The sequence below is a fragment of the Lonchura striata genome, chromosome 24, assembly GCF_046129695.1.
Source record: "Lonchura striata isolate bLonStr1 chromosome 24, bLonStr1.mat, whole genome shotgun sequence".
Classification (NCBI taxonomy): domain Eukaryota; kingdom Metazoa; phylum Chordata; class Aves; order Passeriformes; family Estrildidae; genus Lonchura; species Lonchura striata.
Window position 1 is genome coordinate 6,242,906 of NC_134626.1, and position 23,649 is coordinate 6,266,554.

Genomic DNA, 23,649 nt, shown 5'->3' on the forward strand with positions numbered 1-23,649 from the left:
CAGGGGGAGTCAGAGGGGAAGGAAATGAGCCTTGCCTTGAGCAGCCAAAAGAGCTGCGCTGAGGTGCTGGGGAAGCAGGACCTGGGGGTTTGTGCTGCAGCTCCTGCTCCTGGAGGAGGGACAGAACAAGAGGAAATGCTTCAAGCTGCACCAGGGGAGGTTTGGGTTAGATATTGGGAAAATTTCTTCATGGAGAGGGTGGTCAGGCACTGGAAGAGGTGGAGTCAGCATCACTGGAAGTGTTCAAACAATGTGTGGATGTGGCACCTGTGGACATGGGCTAGGGATGGACTCAATGATCTTAGAGGGTTTTTCCAACCTAAACAATTCTACAGTTCTCTGATCTTCACATCTCAGGGCTCAGTTCCCACTGCATTGCTCATACAGGCACCTCTCTCCCCCAGGCCAGGCTCAGGTTATCCCACCAGCCTTCCTGGTGGCACCAGAAAGACTAAAAATTAATAACAGGGGCATGAGAAGCTTGAGTGAAGTGCAGAGCTTGGGTGACAACTTGTTGAACTTCCCTTTTGCTTCCATTCTCCAAACCTCCCATAGGGCTCCGTGGACCCATCATAACATCCAGCCTTGAGCCTAGGAAAAAAAGTAGATGAATGCCCATGTTTGCCAGGCTGAGCTTAGCATAGGTTTGTTTTCAGGCTCTTACCCCAAATTTCTATTTAGGTGCACCTTGGGGGTCCAAGGGAGCACTCCTGGCATTGGGAGTCATGGCCTGGAAATACAGAGCACGTGGCAAATCTGTGGAAAGCAGTGCTGGGTGATCAGAGGGGGCTGGGGCTCTCCTTGATCTCTGCTTTTCCTAGGTGGCACGTTGATCATTGATTTTATTACTCTGGGCACGGAGTGATTGGGGAAGAAAATGAAGAAGATGATGGTAAATAAAAGGATTTGGGAGGGTTGGGGTATGTGAGCAGTGACTAAAGGGAAAATGGCAAGGAAGGGCAGAGGGGTAGGCAGGAGGTTTGGAGTGGAAGAGCTGTGCCCCAGCCAGGGGCCAGCTGGAGGCTCTGGGAGTGAGAAGCTGTCCTTGCCCGAGGAGTTCCCAGTGCTGGGAGTGTTCCCCCAATACTCCCAGTTAATTGTGAGCAGGAGCCTGAGGAGCAGCTCCCATGGGTGAAGTGTCCCTGTCTCTGGCAGTGGGGGTTTTCCTGCCACTGCACTGGAGGTGCTGTTGATAGAGAGAGGTCTCACTTCTGCCTCCAGCCCTTTTCACTCTGCATAAACACACACCTGTGGGGTTTATTAATTTTTCCAGCCTTCCCTCAGTGAAAGCTGCAACATGCTTACTGCTTAGAAATGACCATTACTCAGTGAATTGCGGTGAAAAAAAGGAAGACTTTTACATTTTTTGGTGTCTTTGGATATAGAAAAATCACAAACTCTGGTGATTCTTACCATAAATTCAGCACCTGTACTTGGTTCATGCCACACTCCTGCATCTCCCCCACATCTCTCAGCCACACACGGGTTTTATCAGAGCAGGACTATGGCAGGCTGTTGTTCTTCTCATTTGCTTTCTCCACCCTCATTTCCAAGCTTTTCTCCCTAAACAGTTCCCTTCTCCCAGTTCAGGTCACACTTCCAGCATGCTGGGGACAGCTGTTCATCCAGGTTGACAGGGCTGGACATAAAATCAGTGTGCTCACCTTAACAATGTCTGGTTATCTGAAGGAGAGTCATCCAGGGCTTTCCTGGAGAGATTGTTTGCTGTGGGGAACAGCTCAGGTGTCATGAAATCTTCAGCAGCACCAGAATGGCCATTTTAATCTCATTGTCACGTTGAGGATAGAGACATCACAACCTCCCCACCCTTCCCAAACCTGGGGTGGATAATCCCAGCTCATCCCTTCATTCTCCTCTCTTCTTTTCTCACTTCTCCTGGCACAGTTACTCCCTGTAACACATCACTGCACAGCAGCCAGCAGGATTCAGTGTGATGTGTGGTGGCCTAATTATTATAATTACTTTTTACTGAACAGTTAAATATGTGGTATTTCTTCCCTTCCCAGGCTTGGTGCAGAAAAGGAGAGAAATCCATGATTTGAGCCAGGGTTTCTGCTTTATCTGCTCACTCTGTACCACTGAAAGAGACCAGAAGGAGAAATATTTGATGTTTTAGGAACAGAGTAAACATAAAGTCTTTCTGTAGTGTCATGTTTCATGCAGTAAATCATGGTTTGATTGGGTTTTTTGGTTTTGTTTTGTTTTGTTTTTTTAACTTTTATACTTCCATATGAAACTTTTCTAGGAGAGTTCTAACCCTGTGGGATTCTGGCAGCAGAGTCTGTGATACCACTCAGTGTCTTTTCCTGGCTGTTTCTGGAAGGGACGAGTCAGAGCAGGGCAGAGGCTGACTACAACTGTGCATTTAGGGTGCATGTTGTATCCTATTCCTTCCTGTTGATCTGTAAGCTGTTCCATTGGCTTTCTTTCTGTTTCCTGCTGCTTTCTTGCTTCGTTATTGAAGGGAGGATTCAGACCTATACAGGTAACTCTAACTCCTGGTTCTGCATGGCATCAGTGTCTCTCACCTGCTCACACCTCCGTCAGTGAATGCCTCAGCGTGCGGTGCACCCCTCACCTCCTGAGCTGCAGGGGGCAGAGCCAGAGCCTGCAGCCCAGTGCCCATCCTGGGGTACAGAGCCAGCCCCGTGCCCATCCTGGGGTACAGAGCCAGCCCAGTGCCCATCCTGGGGTGCAGAGCCAGCCCAGTGCCCATCCTGGGGTACAGAGCCAGCCCTGTGCCCATCCCGGGGTACAGAGCCAGAGCCTGCAGCCCAGTGCCCATCCCAGGGTGCAGATCCAGCCCTGTACCCATCCTGGGATGCAGATCCAGCCCTGTGCCCATCCTGGGATGCAGATCCAGCCCTGTGCCCATCCCGGGGTGCAGAGCCAGCCCTGTGCCTGTCCCAGGGTACAGATCCAGCCCAGTGCCCATCCTGGGGTGCAGATCCAGCCCTGTGCCCATCCCAGGGTGCAGATCCAGCCCTGTGCCCATCCTGGAATGCAGAGCCAGCCCTGTGCCCATCCCAGGGTGCAGATCCAGCCCTGTGCCCATCCTGGGGTGCAGAGCCAGCCCTGTGCCCATCCCGGGGTGCAGAGCCAGCCCTGTGCCTGTCCCAGGGTACAGATCCAGCCCTGTGCCCATCCCGGGGTGCAGATCCAGCCCAGTGCCCATCCTGGGGTGCAGATCCAGCCCAGTGCCCATCCCGGGGTACAGAGCCAGAGCCTGCAGCCCAGTGCCCATCCCAGGGTGCAGAGCCAGCCCTGTGCCCATCCTGGAATGCAGATCCAGCCCTGTGCCCATCCTAGGATGCAGATCCAGTCCTGTGCCCATCCCGGGGTGCAGATCCAGCCCAGTGCCCATCCTGGGGTGCAGATCCAGCCCAGTGCCCATCCCGGGGTGCAGATCCAGCCCTGTGCCCATCCTGGGGTGCAGATCCAGCCCTGTACCCATCCTGGGATGCAGATCCAGCCCTGTGCCCGTCCCGGGGTGCAGATCCAGCCCTGTGCCCACCCTGGGGCTGCCAGGAGGGCGAGCGTGGAGCTGCTGCCAGGCCCTGCTGGGCTGCCAGGCCTGGCCCATCCGCCGGGGCAGCCTCATGCCAGTGTGGTCGAGGCTTTGGGATCACTCTGGGACAGGTTGCCACCCTTTGGAAAACAGGGCAGGACAAGTGACCTGGATGTGAAGGAGAGACATGAGGTGCCTCTGGCCTCTATGAAATTCTGGATTTTTAGCTCTTCTGGAGATAAATTGGAACAGTTGTCTTGATGTTTTATTTCCCTGGGGTATTTATGAAGGTGGGTTTTTTTAGCAGCCAACCCACCTTATAAAAAGAAAATTAGATAAACTAATTTTTCTAAAGTTGACTGTGAAGGTTCAGCTGTAAAATTCAGGGGATACAAACTAATAATTACTGGTTTGTAAAATTTCTTGCCTGTTTTCTGCCTTGTAAAATAGAAAGCCATAGATGGCCCTGCTGTTCACAGAGAAACATGGACTGTCCTGCAGTTTTCGGGAAGTGTGGCAATACCTGGAAACTTAACACCGTAACTATAATATTGTAAGGATATTTCAATTCTTTCCCAGGAAGTCTGACCAGTTCTTTGTTTCTCTCCTCTCTCCCTTCCCTATCCTAGTTTTTTCAGAGGCCTCAGATCCAGCCTCCAAGAGCCACCATCCAGAACAGCAGCCCCTCCATCCGTCCCGGAGCGCAGACCCCGACTGCCGTGTACCAAACCAACCAGCACATCATGATGGTGAACCACCTGCCAATGCCCTACCCGATGCCTCAGGGCCCCCAGTACTGTATCCCACAGGTAAATCCAGCATCCAGGCACCTGAGGAGCTGCAGAGCAATGTTTGCTCCATGGGGGTCCTCAGGAACTGCCAGGAGGGTGTGGAGACGTGTCTGTGAAATCAGGCTGGTAGTTGTATATCAGGTGCCAGGGCAGGTCTGGATTAGGTATTGGGAAAAGTTCCTTCATGGAGAGGATGATGGGGCAGTGGTGGAGCCAGCATCCCTGGAAGTGTTGAAGAAATGTGTGGATGTGGCATCTGGGGACAAGGTTTAGGGGTGGGTTTGGTAGTGCTGGGGGAACAGTTGGACTTGGTGGTTGTAGGGGGCTTTTCCAGCCTAAATGATTCCAGGATTCTGTGGTTCAGCCTCTGTCCTTTCTCTGTATGAAGTTTTTGTTCTGTGCATGGAGGCAGTAGGAACCAATCACCTTTTTCAGGCCTCTCTCAAGCACAGTAGGAAACCAAGCTCTTGGAAAATATTTAGTGCTTTAAAAACATTTATTTTGACTTAACCAATCCACAGACACTCCAGAACCTTGGGCCTCATTACACAGTGCTGCAGTCAGGGGAGTGACTCTGTTCTACCTCAGCTCCTGTGTCCTCCCTGCCTTGGCTTTACCTTACTTCTGGCACTAACATTTAGGGAGGTTTAGGTAGATATTGGGGAAATGCCCTTCGTGGACAGGGTGGTCAGGCAGTGGCAGAGGATGCCTGGGGCAGTGGTGGAGTCCCCATCCCAGGAAGTGTTCAGAGAACATGTGGATGTGGCACCTGGGGCCGTGGTCAGAGGTGAATTTGGTGGTGCTGCTGGTTGATGGTTGGACTCAGTGGTCTTAAAGATCTTCTCCAACCTTAACAATTCCATGATTCTGTGATGCCCAAAGCTGTCATGAACCAATGTGAGGATCAGATCCCTGATCCTGGGGGGCTCAGTTACAGGTTGCCCCAGTCCTTGTACAGTGATGGTTGTTTTTGTCCCCCCAGTATCGTCACAGTGGCCCCCCGTACGTTGGGCCACCCCAGCAATATCCTGTGCAGCCACCAGGACCAGGACCCTTCTATCCAGGCCCAGGTCCTGGAGAATTCCCCAATGCCTACGGTGAGTTCTGCTTGGAGAGTTCTTACAGTCTTTTCTTGGTGTGTTTTTCTGTTGTCAAGCTGAAGATTTATAATAACAAGCTGGATTAGCATTTGTTTGAACTTCAAATAGCTGCTAAATTTGGTGGTGTCACAGCCCTGATTATTCCCTCCTGAAAAATCCCAGAGTATTGTTTGTGTGAGTGTGTCAGGAAAGGCTGCAGCTGCCCAGAATTGCCTGTGACCAGGAATGGGGCTGGGTTTTAGTCCCTGCTCAATCATTATTATTTATTCAGGTATTGTGGGAACATTTGGCAGTCTTGGTTTTCACTGCCATGCACTGGCATTACCAGTTAACAGCAGGTAACAGTTCTTATCCCAGTGTTTCTTGTTAGGTGTGTGCTGGGGGATAAGAACAAGCTGTGTGGGTTTTTCCCTGGATTGGTGCTGCAAAGATAATTTAGTCCAGTGGAAGAGTCTGTAACCCCTGCAGAGGCCAAAACTTGGCCTTTTCATGCATTTGGTCACTCACTGCTCCCTGCCCACTCACATTCTGCAGCCTGTTGGGGGCAGAGATATTCTCAGGCTCCCATGGGAATTCTCTGTTGGAATTTTGGAGCTTTGGGGTGACTGATTCTCTTCCAGGCTGACCAGTAACAGCCCTGCTCCCTTGGCAGAATTGCAGTTTGCTCTTCACACACAGAGATCCCTTTGGAGGGAGAGAAAAACCCAGTAGCTTCCCTGTCCAACATTCAGAAAGGTCTCTTATTTTCCTCTTTTCCTTCTCTTAGTTATCTGGTCTGTGTGGAACTCAAGGGAATTACTGAAAGGTTGTCATGAAGCCTTTGAAGCTAGTAATGCAATTTCAGAATAGGAGAGAGGGTAATTACAGGGCAGCTACTTCCTAGTGGCTGATCCTAGAGAAAATAGAAGAAATATTGTAATGGTTCTTCAAATCTGATCCACTAGATGAGGAAATTACCCAGTATTCCTCATTTTTTTTGTGCTGTTACAGGTCTGCTTTCTTACTTCCTGCTTGCTTGGTGCCATTTATCTGTCTTCACTTCTGTAATTAGGAAAAGGTTCATTTCCAGCTCCTTTCCTCTCCTGGAAGCGCCTGGTTTTTTGCAGAAAATCTTGGAATCTTTTAGTCCCAGCTTTAGGTTGCTGCAACTGTGGAGCATCAGTGGGTGAAGCCAGAGCTCTCTGTCCTGCAGAGTTTTCCAGGCAGGGAAGGTTTCACCAGGGATTTGCCTGTGCTTACCCACCTTTCCCTCCTGTCACTCCCTTGCTGTGTGTAGCAACTGGGAATGCTCAGTTTCTCTCCAGGTGCTGCCAGGGTTGGGGAACAGCTAAATCTACAGTCCAGGCATGGATAATGCTGCTGGCAGTGCCTTTTCCATCAATCACAGGACTTGCAGCAGTGTGGCTGCTGGATATCAAAACCATTGCAGTTCAGCAAGACCTAAACAAGGTGATGAGGGAAAGTACAGTGAAAGACAGAACTTGTGAAGATGGACAGTGCAGTTTTATAACTTAGTTTTGCAGTTTTTCATTCTCTGATGTCAGGGAGTTTCTGTACAACACTGGGAAAGACCTTGAAGTGAACAGTGAGTAGGAAAGAGAATAAAAGTTGGGTGCTGAAGAACTGGAAGGGATCACAGGCAGGGAGCTGAGCAGAGAGTGTAGCACTGACAAATGCACTTGACTTGTCACAGAGGCTGTTTCTTCCCATCTTTTTTCAGGACTTGGGTTTCAAAAATACTTTTCATAAAGTGAGAGTTGTTCCCTGAGTTCTGCTGGAGCTGCCTCTCCATCAGGGATCACATTGCAGGTGATGTGGTTAGAGGAGACTACCAGTGAAGGGAATTCACCCCTTGCAGGAATCCCAGGCTTCCCCTGTTCCCTCACCTTACCCAGGCTCTCCTTGGACACCTGCTCATCAGCAGGCTTCATAGAATCACCAAATCTCAGGATGGTTGGCTTGGAAGGACATTAAATCCCATCCAGTCCCACTCCCTGCCATGGGCAGGGTCAGCTTCCACTCTCCCAGGCTGCTCCCTGTCAAAGCAGTGCGACCCCCTGTACGGGGAATAACATGCTCTGACTCCATGGTGCAGAAGGCTAAATAAATTGCTTTTATTAAGCTAAATTATATTACATTTATACTTTACTATACTAGAACTATAACATACTAAAAAGATACTAAAGAAAAACCTGTGATTGTCTCCAGACAGTCACGACACAGCTTTGACCCAATGGGCCAATCAATCCAAACAGCCATCACCGGTGCCCAATTAACAGCTCACTCTTCAGAACACAATCTCCATAACACATTCCACATGTGCCAAACAACAGGAGCAGTGACTAGAGATAAGAATTGTTTTCTTCTTTTTCTGAGCTTTCTCACTGTGTCTCACAATTTCCCAGGAAGAATCCTGGGAGAGAGAGAATCATGTCTCTCTCTGTTCAGAGAAAGTGAATACCACAGCTCCCAGCCCTGCCCAGCTTGGCCTTGGACACTTCCAGGGGTCCAGGGGCAGCCACAGCTGCTCTGGGCAATAATATTTGATTCCCAGCCTGCAGAGATGCTGATAGAGTCTTCGAGGCCAGATCTGAAGTGGCTCTGCTGACCTTGGCATTCAAAATGAGACATTTCTTGAGTGATTCAGCCCACCCAGGAGTGTCACTTTGAGCTCCTTGATGCCATGCAGTGCTCCCTGCTTAGAGAGGAAAAAGTTCCCTCTCTGAGGATGCAGACAGGGAGCCTGCTCCTAGCTGGGGCTTTCCAGCTCTCAGCAGGAGGAATGCATCCTTGGAAGTTGCAAATCTGGCTGTGCTGGGCTGGTTTAATTTGCTTTCTTGGATTTCACCCCTTGCCTGAGATGTGGTGACCTCCCGGTTGGGTTACAGGCACAATCCAGACTTTCATTCCCAGTTAAAGGTGAGTGTAGCTGAAGAACAGATCAGAATGTGCCAGAGGCAAGTGAAGCACTCAGCTCATCCAGCATCCATGCCTAGAAGGGAGAACACCCAGCAGCACCTTACACATTCCCCTGACACCTGATCCATGGGCAGGAGGCAGCTCTGTTCTGCCACCCTGATCTCTAGCGTGGTCTTAAAGCACTTGGTTATTTATTGAGCCACTCTCATTCCACTGAGAAAACCATAATGAGCTACATTGGCTGTGAGGAATGTGATCAGCAGCATGGTGTAATCCTGCACTCATCACTGTGGTCCTGCTTTTTGTGTGTTGCAGCATGAGAAGAGCATTGCTCATAATTAAATTTTCTGGTTATGCTTCCAAATAGGTTGCAGTTGACCTCACAAATTGTTTGTATTGGTTAGACTAAATTTCTCTACAAAGGCAGAAAACCCCTGATAAACCAGCAGCAAATCCAGCAGAAAATCTTCCTGTTTGTCAGGCAGAGGAATCCAGGGATGGTCTTGCAGTGCCTCTGTAGTATCCACAGCCTCTCAGAAATGGATGATGTACGTGGCCAATTTTGGGTCATGGAAATCAAATAAGAAATGGGGACTGAATCTCTTGTCTTGATGGAGCATCAGCTTCTGTTCAGTGGCAGTGGAGCTGAGCAAACGCAGCATTACCAGATGGATGTTGGAAATTCTGGCCAGCTGCACCTCTGGCCTTGGTTGTCTGTCCTGAGCTGACCTTGTCCCTCTGGTTTGTGTCATTGCTGCCCCAGGAACTCCCTTCTACCCCAGCCAGCCCGTGTACCAGTCTGCACCCATCATTGTGCCTACGCAGCAGCAGCAGCCGCCGCCTGCCAAGAGAGAGAAGAAAACGGTGAGTGGGGCCCTGGGGGACTCAGCCCCAGGCTCTGTCCTGGATGGGAGCTGCAAGGACATCAGTAATGTTCTTAAGATTAAGCCTGAGCTTTACCTTCACTGGAGGCCCTGGCACAGGCTGCCCAGAGCAGCTGTGGCTGCCCCTGGATCCCTGGAGGTGTCCAAGGCCAGGCTGGACCGGGCTTGGAGCAGCCTGGGACAGTGGAAGGTGTCCCTGCCCATGCTTGAAGATGAGCTTTAAGGTCCCTTCCATCCCAAACCAGTCATTTTGTGATTCCCAAAGGGATTAAGTGTAATTAAACATTGCACACTGCTGTTTTCCATTTTTCTATGGTCGCACTCTGAGTTTGTGACATCTCAGCCAATCAAAAAGGAAAATAATTTTGCTGGTTTCAAATAAACATAAGCAAAAGCAGCATGGTCTCCCCAAACCTGGAATCCTCACCTGTGCTGCTGCTTAGAGTGTTCCCAAAAAGCCAGGTTGGAATGAGTGAACTCATCAGTTTGGGAGAATGTTGGGAATTGGTTCAAAGTGACAAATTAGAAATTATTGAATTTTATGCCTTGAAAGAGGTGGAAAACCAGTAAGTTGTGGATGTATTTGCAGGCTTGAAAGAACCTGACCACGTTATCAAAGTGGATATGGGTTTGGAGAGCACATTCCCTCTCTTTCTAGTTTCACTGGGGGGAATTGAGAGAGGCAGATGAATGGAATTTAAACTCATCTACAGGTGGATGGTGGGGAGCAGTGAAGGTCTTTGGGGTGAATATAAGGTTTAACCAAGAAAAGATGATATGGCCTTGAACTTGTGAATGAATCATTTGTAAAGGACTGAAAAGGAAATTGCAGCAGTATTTGTGTGAGAGTGTTTTGGAAACATTAAAAGAACAGTTTCCTGGGGGTAGAAAAGAATAAAAGAACTTGGACATGTCTCAAAATGCAGAATATTTGCATCTTTGGAGTTTTGAGGGTGATCTGGGGTGACACTTGATTTGGGAGACCGGAAGAGCTGAACAATGTGTGAGCTGTGCTTTCAGGAAAGGCGTTTTTGATGGCTGCTCTCAGCAGCCTTTTTGTCACCTCTTCAGTCCCCAGGAGTCTCTTTTCAGCATCCCAAACACGACATGCCCAGATCCCTGATGCCATTGAAATGCAGAGCTGATCAGACACGCTCAGCTGGGATTAAGGCACTTCCATGCCAGCCAAGCTACGTTCTTTGAGGCAGAAAAGGGATTTTAAATGCCCGGGATGCTTCTCTCTGAATGTGCTGTTTCAGTTTGCTAATTGGTGTTGCAACTGGAGAAATGAGAAAAATTAAATGTATTCATGTGCACATGCCCACATCCACCATGAGCTGAGTATTGAATACTACAAATTTCCCTTGCAGGCAGGGAAATCTTGTTTTTAATGCCATTGACTCTGTGTCAGGTGGAGGAGAAGGCAGGAATTAGTGCCAACTCGCAAAAAAAAAACTCCATCAAAAATAAGAAAAGCCCAAACTCCACATACTGAGTACAGTGTGTGTGTTTGTGTGTTCACAAACAGTGTGAAGCCACCATCCACCAAACTGAGTTTGGCAAGTCACAAAACTCTTCTGCAGTTAGGATTTTATAGCCCAGAATCCCAGTAGGGTTGGCTTGGAAGGACCTGAAGGACCATTCCCATCCCCTGCCATGAGGCAATTACAGGGTGGTTTCCAGCAGAACCCCTGCCCTGGGAAGGGTGATGGTGTCTCTTGCTTTGCTTGGAATTGTTTGCTTGGATTTCTTTCTGGAATTAATCTCGAGTTCAGCCAAGAGCTTTGGAGAAGGTGGGCAGATAGACAGAACTCTGTCTCCAGGGTTATCAGAATCTCTAGTTCTTACACTGGAGATGAAAAGCTGTTTCACATTATCCCAGACATGCTGGCTCTTCCCCCTGTTCAGGGACATGGGTTGGCTCAAGTGTCAGTTGAGGATTCAGTGAGTGTTCTGGAGTGGTTTGTTTTGGAAAATACTTTTTTCTTCCCATTTTGGGGCTGTGAAGAAACTCAGAAATCCCACTTTTTTCCTAAATGCTGCAGAGTTCTATGGACTTGAGTGTTTCTTTCAGTTTCCCTTTCCTCCACTCAGTGTTTTTGTTTGATTTCTTCTGTTTTGGTGGAACTAGGGACTGATTTGCTTTCCCCCTTTCCCAGAAGCTGGGCTGGCAAGGTCAGGGAATTTCCTGTCAGGGTAAAAGACAGCCTTTTCTCCATTCTTGCCCTTTCCACTACTGGGCAAGCTTAGCTTGTACCTAAACTGTCTCCCACATTTTCTCAGTTGCAGGAAACTCACGTTCCAGCAGCAAAGCCTGTAGTTTGAATTACAGGGTGCACATATTTAGACTGAACTGGTGTGGTTGATTATTCAATTAGGTTTTGATTAAATTAGGTGTTGATGAAGGGGTGACATGCCATGCATTCCAAGCCATGGAAACAAGCCACATCCCAGTGTTGCTGCTGACCACCAGCTCATCCCAGAGCATCTCCTGGGAGCTTGTGCTGCCCACGCCGCTCTCCACCAGGACAGCAGTACCAGGAGCACTTGTGGGAATTATTCCTTTGTTGTTATTGCCATTCTTTCAATCCTGTAGATACGAATCCGGGATCCAAACCAGGGAGGCAAAGACATAACAGAAGAAATCATGTCTGGAGGGGGCAGCAGGAACCCCACCCCCCCCATCGTCAGACCCACCTCCACCCCGACTCCACCTCAGGTAAGGAAGGGCTGCATTCCTCCCCTGTGACCTTTGCATTGCTGTGCCTCTCCCTCACGCCTCCAACCACACCTCTGACCATCTCAGAGACCTGGATGCTCCTAAATTATCAATATTCTTCAGCAATGATGTTTTCCCAAGTTTGATCATTCTTAGCAGTCCATGGCTTGTCGATGTGGAGCCCCAGTGCTGCTGTACTTTTCCCTCCCTGGTTTTTCATCAGCAGTAGATTTTCAGAGCTTTTCAGAGTTAAAGGAGGAGCCAAAATATCTGTGGGAAAGGGGGTGTCTCTGTTAAGTCTTGTGCACCTGAGGAAAGTCCATGTCACACAGGTGATTGATTACAGACCTTCAGTTGCATCACTGTTCTTTCTGCCTTTGTGCAGCTGTTTTAGAGAAGATCTGGAACTCAGGAATTGTCTCACAGAACTGTAATAAGTTTATCACACATTTGGTCTCTGGGTGTTCAAACTTAACAATATATATTGCTGGTGAGAGAAAAATTATAAAGATTCCAAATAATTTTCTGTAGCTCTTAAATCCCTTCTTGTCATACACCTTTAGTCTGACTCCTCTAAGTCCCTGGGTAGAGGTCAGGAAGGTTCTCTAGCTGATGGCTGGGCTGTAGAGCAGAGCTGGTGCTGGGATGTGATTTCTTCTTCTTCCACCTTCTTCTCTGTTCGATGTCACCAGCTTTTGGCAGCTTTTAAGGTGAAACAGCTTTTCCTGAGCTCAAACCTTCCTTTCCTCTCCGTGTGGGAGGAAAGGCCTGTGCTGAGGCAGGAGCACAGCTCTGTCTGGGAGCACTGCTTGTGCTGGGATTCCAGGGAGGTGTAACTGGGATCATTGAGGTGAAGTGAGAGCCTGGCCTGGAGATCCCTCCCTGGGAGCAGCAGGGCTTCAGCTTTTAGCCATTCCCAACTGAGTCCAATCCTTGTGTCTTCTGAAGGCTCCACCTTTTGCTTTGTCACCAGTTTTCTCCTCTGGTCCCCATCCAGGACAAGCAGCAGCAAGGCACCAGGTAAACTTCTTTCCTTTAGAAAAGACAGTAAAGATGCCAAACATGAGAATCTTGGTGAGATCATCTCCCCATTTCTTCTTGCTACCCGACCTTCCTCATTGGAAGTGGGAAGAGTTGGAACCAGCCAGGATTTCCTGTGGTATTCCTGCACAGTGCAGTGAATCCAGGCACCTACCTGGCCATTCTTACATTCTGAAATCTATGTTAAGGCACTACAACTAAGTCAAACAGAAAGAAATAAATGTGTTTCAAGAGGAGGTTACTAGGCCTGAATTCTGATCAGCTGTAATTTCTATTCAGAACACAGCAGTGATGTCCAATCATCTCCTCCAAGGTATGCAAATATTCCATTGTTTAATATCCAGCCTTCCTTTTGATTAGGTGCTTGGAACCACTTTTGGTAATCACAGAAGAGCTCTGAAATTGGGCTCACCAGAATAAGTTCATTAGTGTAACATAACTGAAAATTTAAGCCCACTTAAGCCAGGAAATTCAACATTATTGTCCCAACAGCTTCTCTAAATCAAGTCTTCAGAGCACGTTTAATATCTTGGGTGAAATTAAATCGTGCCTTAATAACTGTGCTCAGGAATTGCAGTAGTGGGGGTGGTACTGTTTTGAACAGGCTCGAGTCAGTAAATTTTCAATATGCAGCCATAACTTTTGAGATGCTCCTGAACTGGGGCAGCTCCTGGGACAGTGCAGGGAGAGCAGAGCTGCTGCAGCCTCAGGGCTTGACAAGGCAGCATCAAAGTGACTCCCAGTCCAATGCGATTTTTAGAATTATAGCAAATTCTAATAAAACTTCTTTCTCTGAATCTGCTACCTCATTATTTACATGGTACAAACACAGAGGAAGAAACATCCTCAGGAAGTGCTGGAGACCACTCCCTGTCCCAAATTCTGCATTTGAAAAAGAAACCCTTTTATAATAATAATAGATTTACAAAGTTTCATATTTTTTTCCTTTAGATTTGAATTACTCTATTAACAGACTCAAATAAACCAAAACTTAGCTAGCACGAGCCCTAAGCACCCTCTTTTCTCAATAGATTTAAGTGCTGAACATCAAAAAATTGTTGGAATTGTGCTTAACATCAAAAAGTTACTGCAATTGTGCAAAAGATGAGCATTGCTGCCAAGATGAGATGCAGGGTTTGAGCCATTCCTGTACCTTTTACTCAGCAGTGCTGACTGAAAAGTGTTTTAGGTGGAGTTTCCCAGTGCCTCTGCAGTGTGTTTTAATTGCTTTCAAGCAAGTAAAGTGCTTTAAAGTCCCTGCAAAAGAAGCTGGAGGTGCATGGAGATACGATTTATCCATTTCTAGCCAGGCACTATTTTCACTCTGGTTTTTACTTGGAAGAGAAAGAAAACCCGTGGCCAGAATCTGATTATGGTATTGCCTCAGCATTGGCTTCCACAGAAGATCACTTTTTAATGAGTGAATGCTCTTATTTTCCTGGCCAAACTCTTCCAAGTCTCAATGAGTTTGTCAGAGTTGTGTCTGCTCAGTGTCCAGGCCATGGTGGGGTGGAATAACCCAGAGCAACCCTTGGAGCATTATAAATCAGGAGAGCAATTTTCAGTGGGATTTTTCCCTGAAAACTCTCTAAATGCTCTATTTTGCAGTTGCAAGACTCAGTGCATAAGGAGCATTTATTCATTTGCAATATCATTCCCACAAAATAAATGTTTTCTACATTTCTTAAGGAAATACATTTCCTGACCCAAGAAGTTTCTGGGCTCATGGGTTTCTTCTTCACCTCTCTACTTAGGTTCCTGTGGTTCCTATCACAGTTTTCTTTCTCCACAATATGGATTTCATCCATAAATTTTCTTATAAAAGAAATGTCCTGATCACTGAGGGTGAGGGGAAAATGTTCTTGAAACCTGCTCATTTGTAAAGCTGGGTTTTCTTTGGCTCCTTCCCTTTGGCTGGAGGCTAGGCTGCAGTTCATCCATTCTCCAGTTTGTCAGGCTCATTCCTGAAAGAGGAGCAATCCCAAATAAAACTTCAACCCTTCAGCCCCAATTAAATCTTCATTCTTATTTTTCCAGATGTGCTTTTTCCTGGTCTTCCAGAAATGGTGAAAAATAGTGTATTGGAGACAATTCCCTCTTTATCCTGCACTGTTCAGATGCAATAGGCTAAAAGCTGGAGATGGGAGGAAAAAACAGACTATCAGGAAGAGAAGCAGGTTGCCAGAGCATTTCCTTTTATAGGGAAATAAGTTTTGCATAGGTTTCTGAGAGCCTGTCTGCAATCAGGAGTGATTAAAAAGTCCTTTATCTGTTCAGAGAAGTTCCTGGATGTGGAACTGGGTGAAAGCAGACACCTGCAGCGAGATGCCTGGCTTTCCACTTGGGATTAGGAAATTAAAATTTAGCCCCATTTTATTCTGCCTGGCCAGTGTGTATTTCAGGGGACTTCGTGACCAGCTGCCTTGCTCTGTCTGTGTTCACTCCAGAAAGTCTCACCTTCAAGTCTGGGCCAATAACAATAACTTGGTCTTCCTTAAATTCTGAGACTAAATACTAAAGGATTTTATCAAACTTTCTTGAGCACAGGTGAGTGTTTGGTGGGAGATCATTGAAATACGTGTTTCTGCCACAGCCTGGGGCTCCTTCAGTCTTCCTTCAATCTTTGCAGGCCTTTTTTTTTTGTTCTTCCATACAGACAATCTCAGTCCATGTTCTTTGGGAATCTGCTCCTCCTGCTCTCCCTCAGATTGCTGCCCAGCTGCTTTTATTCTCCCACCCCCAGGCTGCTGTAGGCTGGGGATGTTTTTCATCCAAGCACTCCCAGTCTGAGATGATTTTCCTCCTGGGATAAGGAGTGATGTGTGTGCAGATCCACCATTCATCCCATCCTGCACACATCAGCTGTTGATAAGTACACAGAAGAGTAAATCAATAGATCTAAATCTCTAAGGGGGTTGAAATAATGGATCAGTAGAGAAAGGAGTCAAATCCCAAAGGTGAACTGAAGTCACAGAGAGATCCAGGAGTGTGCTTGGTGTGTGTCCTGCATGGAGGAGCTGCTGGGAGAGCAAAGCACGTTGATAATGGTGCTGTGCTGTCCCTTCCTTGCTGTTCCTAACAGGGAACATCCCTTTCCCCTTTTCCTGCTGTCTTTCCCTCCCTTTCCCATGAGCTTTTTGGATTTATCCAATTGACCTGTGTATCTTTTCTCTTTATTTTTCTCTTTGCCCTCCCCACCTTTGGTTTCTCCTCTCTATCCCACGCTGTGTCATCTCCCCCTTACCTTTGCTGCCTGTTTTGATGTTCCCAGGCTCACCCTGTTGTCCCTCCCCCCCAGCAGGTGCCCAGCCAGGTCCCCGAGCCCGTTCCCCCGGCGTTGGGAGCCGTGGAGAGCTCCCACCCCTCTGGCAGCGCCCCCGGCACCGCGGCCCCCGCCTCCAAACAAGGTCGGTTCATGGAGATTTCCTCCTTCATTATTTGGAATCATTTATTTTTTTCCCCTCCTTTCTTGTTTTAGTTGGAATATTTTTGGCAGGGAGACCAACAGGCAGCAGAAATAGGAGGGGAGGAACTTCTCTTCCTCCAGTGGAACATTTTAAGTGTGTTGCTAAGGCAATTAATTGGAATTTGCTAATGTGGAACTGGTTAAAAATAATTGTCTTCAGTCTTCTGTGTCCTAAATGTTGTTTCAGAGCACACAGAAGGAAGAAACTCCTCTCACCCAAGTGCCATCCTCCAGAACCCAGCGTGTTGTCAGGGAAACGCTTTAGCCAGAGAGGCTTTGGATCATTTGGGTAATTAGCCACAGCAGTGGCAGGGATCCAGAGGATCATATGGCTTCCCCAGAGCTGCTTGTGTGTCCAGTCCTGTAGGAATGGGCAACATTAACTAGGAAAAAACCCATTAGTATGCCAAGTGTCTCATAAAGCCCATAGCAGATTTTGCTGACTTTGGTAAAATTGGCACAGATGGAGTGAGTTTCTTAAAATTCCATTTCCTTGGACAGTGCTCTCAGGCACAGGATGGGATTATTTGGGTCCCTGCATGAGGCCAGGAGTTGGACTTGATGATCCTGATGGGTCCCTGCCAGCTCAGGATATTCCATAATACCCATTGGAAGGGAAATTTTTAAAACTGTTCAGGGACTTGTCCCAGGAGGCAACAGAGCAAGCCCAGGCTGTTCCACACTGGAGTTTGCAGCCATTGGAAGCTGCAGTTCCTGATGTGTGGCAGCAGGATGGGTGCTGGGGTACAGAGCTGACACCACCATCTGCTTCCCAGTTTCACCCATGGCATCACAGCCTCCAGGCCCTGCCTGGAGCAGCACGTGCAGGGACATCATGAGTTGCTGGGATTTTTATTTCAGAATATCATGGAGTGCTGGGATTTTTATTTCAGAGTATCATGGGGTGTTGGGATTTTTATTTCAGAGTATCATGGAGTGCTGGGATTTTTATTTCAGGGTATCATGGAGTGCTGGGATTTTTATTTCAGGGTATCCAGAGTCACAGAATCACCAAAGTCAGAAAAGCCCTCCCAGATCTTCAAGTCCAACCCAGCACTGCCATGTTCAGTACAAACCATGTCCCCAGGTTTTTTGCCCACACTTTTTTTTTAACACTTTCAGAGACACTGACTCCCCCACTGCCCAGGTCAGTGCCTGGCCATGAAGGAATTTTCTCAAAATCCAACCTGAACCACAACATGAGGCTATTTCCTTTTGTCCTGTTGTGTATTCCCTGGAGAGGTTTGCTAGAGGAAAACCAAGGCCCAGAGGAGCACAGCCCTAGAAAAGGGGACAAAGCAACATCTCTGGTGCTGCAGGTGCCCTGGATCCCAGCACAGTCACTGCTGGGAAGCCAAGGACAGTGTCCCTGGGGTTGCTCTTACAGCCACAGCGTGGACATCAGGGTCTCCCTTTTCCAGTGCTGTGCCTCTAAACTGCTGCAGTGTCTAGAAATTGGTTATAAAAGGCTGAAAAAGGACCTTTGGGGACTGGTCTGGTCCCATCTCCCACTTAAAGGCAGCCTGTGGCTCTGTGTAGATGTTGGTGCAAACCTTCAATGTCCCCAGTGTCACCTGAACAAGGCGTGGTGGGTCTGATGTCCCTTGGCTCTGCTGTGGCTGTGCTGCCTGAGCTCCCCTGGCTGTTTGGTGCTGCCCAGCTCTGGCACAGCTGCTCATCCCTGTCTCTGTCCCCTCTGCCAACATTCCCTAGACCCTCTTGCTGCCAGGGACATCTTTTGGACAGAGCTGGGGCTGAGCTGTAAAGTTGTGGAATCACAGATCATCTCCAGCCAGAAGGGACCTGTAAGGATCACCAAGTCCAACCCCCTGCTCCTCACAGGACTACCTACCACTAAATCATACGACTAGGAGTTCCTTGAACTCTCATCTTTGAAAATCCAGCACTTTCCTTCACAGTATTTAATCTCTCTGTATGGAAATGTGGATTTCCAGGACAAACAGGTCTTATCCCTTTTCTCTCTCTCTTTAACTTAATCCCTTTGTAGGCAGCTGTGAGTAAACTGGAAGTAAGTGTGTTTGCTTAGTTACATAGCTCTGACAGTACTGGTTTAAACATAAAGCAGGGCTTGACTGGGGTTTAACACTGATGAGCTTTCCTGTGTTTATCTCTGTTCCATCCCAGAAAGAGTCAAACATTTGTTCCAGTCCAAAAATTGCTAAAGAGCACATTTATGTAAGCACTGCAGGGAAAGCCCTGGAATAGCACCCAGCCATGGCTGGGGGCAGAGCAATGTAGGGGTTGGTGTCAGTAATTAACAGAGCCCATTAATTATTTTTAAACTGAACTAATGACTTTTGGGGAGCACTTCTGTTCAGAAATACATGCCAAGGTATCAACATGATTTTTCACTTTGATGTTGGGGGATCTTTGCTTTCAGAACAAGAGTAGTGACAGGTGGGGCTGCATGGCTGAAGTGCTCATTCAAACCAGTGTTGTTGTTTCTCCAAATCCCCTCTGCCCTGTCCATCCTATGGATCAGCTCTCCCTGTGCCCTTCCTCTCCTGTGCCCATTGGCAGCTGCTGAAGTTTGGGATCAGGATTTCATTGTGATTCTGTCACACCCAGTGCTGATTGTGCAGCTGCTTCTAACAGTGAGCAGCATCTGCCTGCTGCACTGGGCTCGGCTCAGGGTTGGGGCTGTGTGCTCTGCCAGCTCACCAGGATCTGCAGTCCCTTTGGCTTGGTCTGCAAGTCATTCCTGAGGCTGGATTTGGGATTGCATTATTTATATTCATGGTTGGTTTTTTTTAAAGACAAGCCTTTGGCATTTCATAGAATCCCAGAATGGTTTGGGTTGGAGGGACCCTAAAGCTCCTTCCATTCTGACCCCACTGCCATGGCAGGGACGCCTTCCAGTGGACCAGGTGTAGGAATTGCTACTACAATACCTTGAAGAATCCCATCTTTAGGTGCAAGTTCTGGTTCCTGGAGATGTCCCTGGTGTGTCCATGCCAGCCAGGCTGACAGAGGGGAGGATTCTGCTGGAGAATCCAGGTCAAGCCAGTGGCCGGGTCTGCGGAGCCTGGCTGCAGGCCAGGCTGGTGCAGGAGGTGCAGTGGGATAGAACTGCATGGAATCAGAGCTGCCCACATTTTTTGTGCTTGCAGAGGTTCAGGGGGATGTTTGGAGTAGTATTATCCTCTTTTTAAACCTCTTTCCAAATCTTGCAATGTATCAGACACGTAGAATGTACAACATGGTTTGTGGAGAACAGATTAATGTCAGACCCTGGAGTTTGGAAAGCTCCAAAACCTCTCTGCTGACACTGAGTCAGTCCTGGTGCCACCTCGTGAGTGTTTGCATTAGGACAAAAGATGGAAAAATGGCAGCGAGCCCAGCAATTATTGTCAGATAAACACTACAGAGCAGGAACAAATTCCTGTATCCAGGAAAATCTTCCTCATCCACTGTCCTGGCCAGTCTGTGCCACTGGGACCACCCAGCAGCCCAACAACAGCTCTTCATGAAGCAGGCAGTGGGGGCTGTCCCACTGGCTATGTGAAAGAATCTTTAAGGAATAATTTTGCAAAAATTGTGTTTATCAGGACATTTAAAAAAATCTCTTGATATTTCCCCTGGAACAGCCAGCGCTTCCTGTAAATACTTTCTAAATATAACATGAGGAATGATCTCAGCATATTTAGGAAGAGGGATTTGATCCAGTTGGGATGAATTGTGTTGATTTTTGTTTTCCCTCCCTAACTGTGAGTTGTTCACGTGACTCTGTAACAGTTGGCAAGGATGAGTCCTCCTCTGCCAGGACTTGGAGATTTGTTCTCTGGGATGGGGGTTCAAGTTCAGATTTGCTTCTCATCAGCCAAATCTGCTCCTCATTCTCTGAAATCCCTCATTAAATCACTTTCCTCTGGGATTTTGCACACACAACCTGTATCCATGACGAGAACATTGGCCAGACAAGGTGTGGTTTGAGGGAAGGGAGTTAAACCTCTGGTTTCAAACACAGCTGTGGATTTGTGCTGGTTTTATCTCTCAGAATTATTTTCTTAACACTTCAAATGCATTTGGTTGGTGGTTTTTTGGGTTTTTTTTGAGCATTCTCCTTTGACTCAGGGAGAGAATATCCAGGCAGTTGTTTATAGTGAGCTGCAAATGTCAGGAATGCTCCAGGAGTTCCTGCAAAGGATGTTCCAGTAATCAGAGGTGACGTGTTTTCTTCTTCCAAACCACTTCCTGCATCCTTTTCTTCCACTGAGCCTCCAGAATCAAAATCAGCTGTTGGGATACTCTTTCCCATCTCTTTCCTCACTTGTCATCCTCCTCCAAAGCCATGTCCCTGGATGCCTCATTAGGTTGATAAGCTACTGCTTGGCCATGGGCCTCTGTAATGCTGCTGGGGCTGCTGATGGCTGCAAGCAGAGCTCACTTTTGCTCCAGCTATTCCTAAAAGTGGGATTGATGCTCCAGGCAGTTTCAAATGGGTTCTCCTTCAAAAACCCTTCGGTTCTTTTCAGCTGAGCTGTTGAATAAGCCCCAAATGGAAATCCAGCAGAGCCAAACCTGTTCAGTTCTACCTGAATTTTGATGATTTACAGTTGGTTGTGGCCTTTGACTTCTAATCTGAAGAGCAGGTTTGTGCCTCTGGCTTTTCCAGAATTATTTTTGCTGGTGTAACATTGTCATGAAGGAGTCCAGTGTTCCTGCAAGATCCTAAATGATAATGGCTCATGCTTTTGTAGCAAAGAAGTGGGAAGCAGAGAGCTGCAGCAGAGCTTTGGGAGCTGTGTGATGGTCATGGCAGGGACAGGATCACCAGGTCTGTTGCTAATCATAGGAAAAGTGCAGGGACTTCTTTCTGCACAAGATTTTGGGGGTTGCGTTGATACATTTCTTCCAAACATCTAATCTAAATCTTCCTCTTTCAGTTTAACCCGTTCCCTGTTGTCCTGCAAGTTTTTGTCCATGTAAAGAGTTGCCCTCCTTGCTTTAATAAGCCCCCTTTAGGCACTGGAAAGCGGCAATGAGTCTCTCCAGATTCTCTCATCTCAGGATGGCAGAGATTGTATGTTCAAATTTAGATTCCCAGTGGGGTGCAGGGACCTCTGGTGTCTTCCCCAGAGCTCCTTGGCAGAATGCAGGCATGGGAACCAAGGGAGCCAAGGCACCGGGCAGGAACATGGAGTTGCCTTGCTGTTGATAATGGGTTTTTTTCTCCTTTCCTAGAAGAGAAGCCAAAACCAGACCCAGTATTAAAACCACCTTCTCCAGTCCTCAGACCAGAACCTGCTGGGGAGAAGAAAGATCAAGCTGGGCAGACGACCGAGGCCCCCAGCTCAGTGGAAACCCCGGCAGAACTTCCTCGTGCTCCGTCGCCAGCCCCGGCCGCTCCGGCCGCCGCTGTCCCCGCGGCTGCCGCTGCTGTCACCATGTCCAGCCAAGCCCTGCCCGCGGCTGACCCGGAGGACAAATGTGAACTGGCCTTCCCCAGAGAGGAGGCGATGCCTACCCCCAGTGCCACAGCCTGCCCGGAGCCAGTGGCCGCTCCTCCTGCGGAGGAGCCCGGTGCCGAGGCGTGCACAGAGCCCAGCAGTGCAGTAGCATCCCCCGGTGACGCCCCGGCGCAGCCGGCCGGGCCCGCTGGGGACAGCGACACGAGCAGCGCCGGGGCCGAGCCGGGGCCAGAGGTGGCTGAGGAGGAAGCTGCAGCGTTGACTGTGGAGGTGGAGCCCAGCGAGGCCCCCCCAGCAGAGGTGGAGAGCGCTCCATCACCTCCCAGTGCTCCTCTCGCTGCGCCCTCTCCTCCTCCCACCCCGCCGCCCACCCCGCCACCCCCGTCCCCTCCGCTTCCCATCGCTGCTGTCACCCCTACAGCTCCTTCTCCACCTCCTCTCCTGTCTCCGAGTGCCCTCCCTGTTGTCCAGGGAGATTTAGAGGGAGAGGAGAGCACAAGAACTACTCTTAGTGAAGAGGTAAAAGATACTGAAAAGAAGGAAGAGACAGAAGCAGATGGGCAAATGGAGGAGAGCCGGGAGGCTCTGACTGTGAACTCAAGCAGGAGTCCTGTCCCAGGTAAGCATTGAGCTCTGTGGGTTCATGCTGTGAACTGCAGGATGAAGGAAAAGGGCTTTTTCTTCTTCCAGTAGATGTTTCTGTTTCTGTTCTATCATCCAATAGACTTCTGTTTCTCTCTGCAAAAGAAAAAGCCTGGTGGGGCTGCATGGCTGCTGTGATTGTGAAATGCTGATCTTCGTTGGCCGGGATAGAAATCCCTCCAGGTTGTTCATAACTGGTCACTGACTGGCACGTGTGTCCCAGGCTGGGGTGGGCTCATGCTTTCATGGCAGCACAGGGCTGGTGGAGGGGGAGTGCAGAGCACACTGCTCTTCATGGAATCCCAGGATGGTTTGGATTGGAGGGACCTTAAATCCCACCCAGTGCCACCCTCTGCCATGGGTGGGGACACCTTTCACTGTCCCAGGGTGCTCCAAACTCCAGTGTCCCACCTGGCCTTGGACACTTCCAGGGACAGGACAGCTCCTCTTCCCTCTGAGGTGAGCAATTGGTCCAAGGGCCTGTTGCTCTGGATTTGGGACCCTGAAGCTCTTGGGATGAAGCAATTTCTAGAACTGCTGGAGTTGGGCCTTTTCCAGCTGAAAAAATGTGTCACGGTGTTCCCAGATGTGGGAAAATGAAATGGACCATTCACACTCACCCATACAACTGACAACCAGTGTCACACCAGTGTCACACACCTGGGTCACACCAGTGTCACACCAGGATCATGCTTCTGCTTTTCATTTGCAAAAATCACATGCAAGCAAAATGTACAATTTCCAATTTTAAATTTAAATTCTGCAGTTTACAGTTTAAAATTCACTAAAACTGCAATTTCTGCAACCACCTTTTAAAATCCAGCCTGTTCCTCCAAGTGTTGTTTCCTGCCTTTGGTTTCAGCCCTGCCACATCTCTGGTTTGGCACTGTGGCTTTAACAGTGCCAACTGTTTTAAACTCTGTGTTTCCTGTGGAAAATGGCTTTTTTTGCAGGACTTCCTGGAGATCAAATTGTGGAAAAGAAGTTAAATTATCAATTCCTTGTATTTGCTGCTGGAGGGGTATAATGGGGGCTGTTCTTCACACCCAGCAGTGTTAAAGCATTTCATGTGTCATATTTTCTACATCCTGTTCTGCAGTATTTTCAGTTCCTTGGAACCTGGTGA

The 23,649-nt window shown here is 48.3% G+C and overlaps 1 protein-coding gene across 19 annotated transcripts in view; it reads left to right on the forward strand.

The window, feature by feature from the left end:
* EIF4G3 (eukaryotic translation initiation factor 4 gamma 3) overlaps window positions 1-23,649 on the forward strand; it is a 141,304-nt gene that overhangs the window by 76,607 nt on the left and 41,048 nt on the right. For 13 of the 19 annotated variants that reach the window (XM_077788188.1, XM_077788182.1, XM_077788186.1 and 10 more), the window contains 7 exons: window positions 2,486-2,506; window positions 4,159-4,338; window positions 5,303-5,417; window positions 9,103-9,203; window positions 11,820-11,942; window positions 16,282-16,390; window positions 21,655-22,500. In XM_077788188.1, coding sequence (XP_077644314.1) covers window positions 2,486-2,506; window positions 4,159-4,338; window positions 5,303-5,417; window positions 9,103-9,203; window positions 11,820-11,942; window positions 16,282-16,390; window positions 21,655-22,500 — 1,495 coding nt within the window. The remainder of the gene's footprint in view (window positions 1-2,485; window positions 2,507-4,158; window positions 4,339-5,302; window positions 5,418-9,102; window positions 9,204-11,819; window positions 11,943-16,281; window positions 16,391-21,654; window positions 22,501-23,649) is intronic. The other 6 variants (XM_077788179.1, XM_021537859.3, XM_021537864.3 and 3 more) reach the window with 3 other exon arrangements.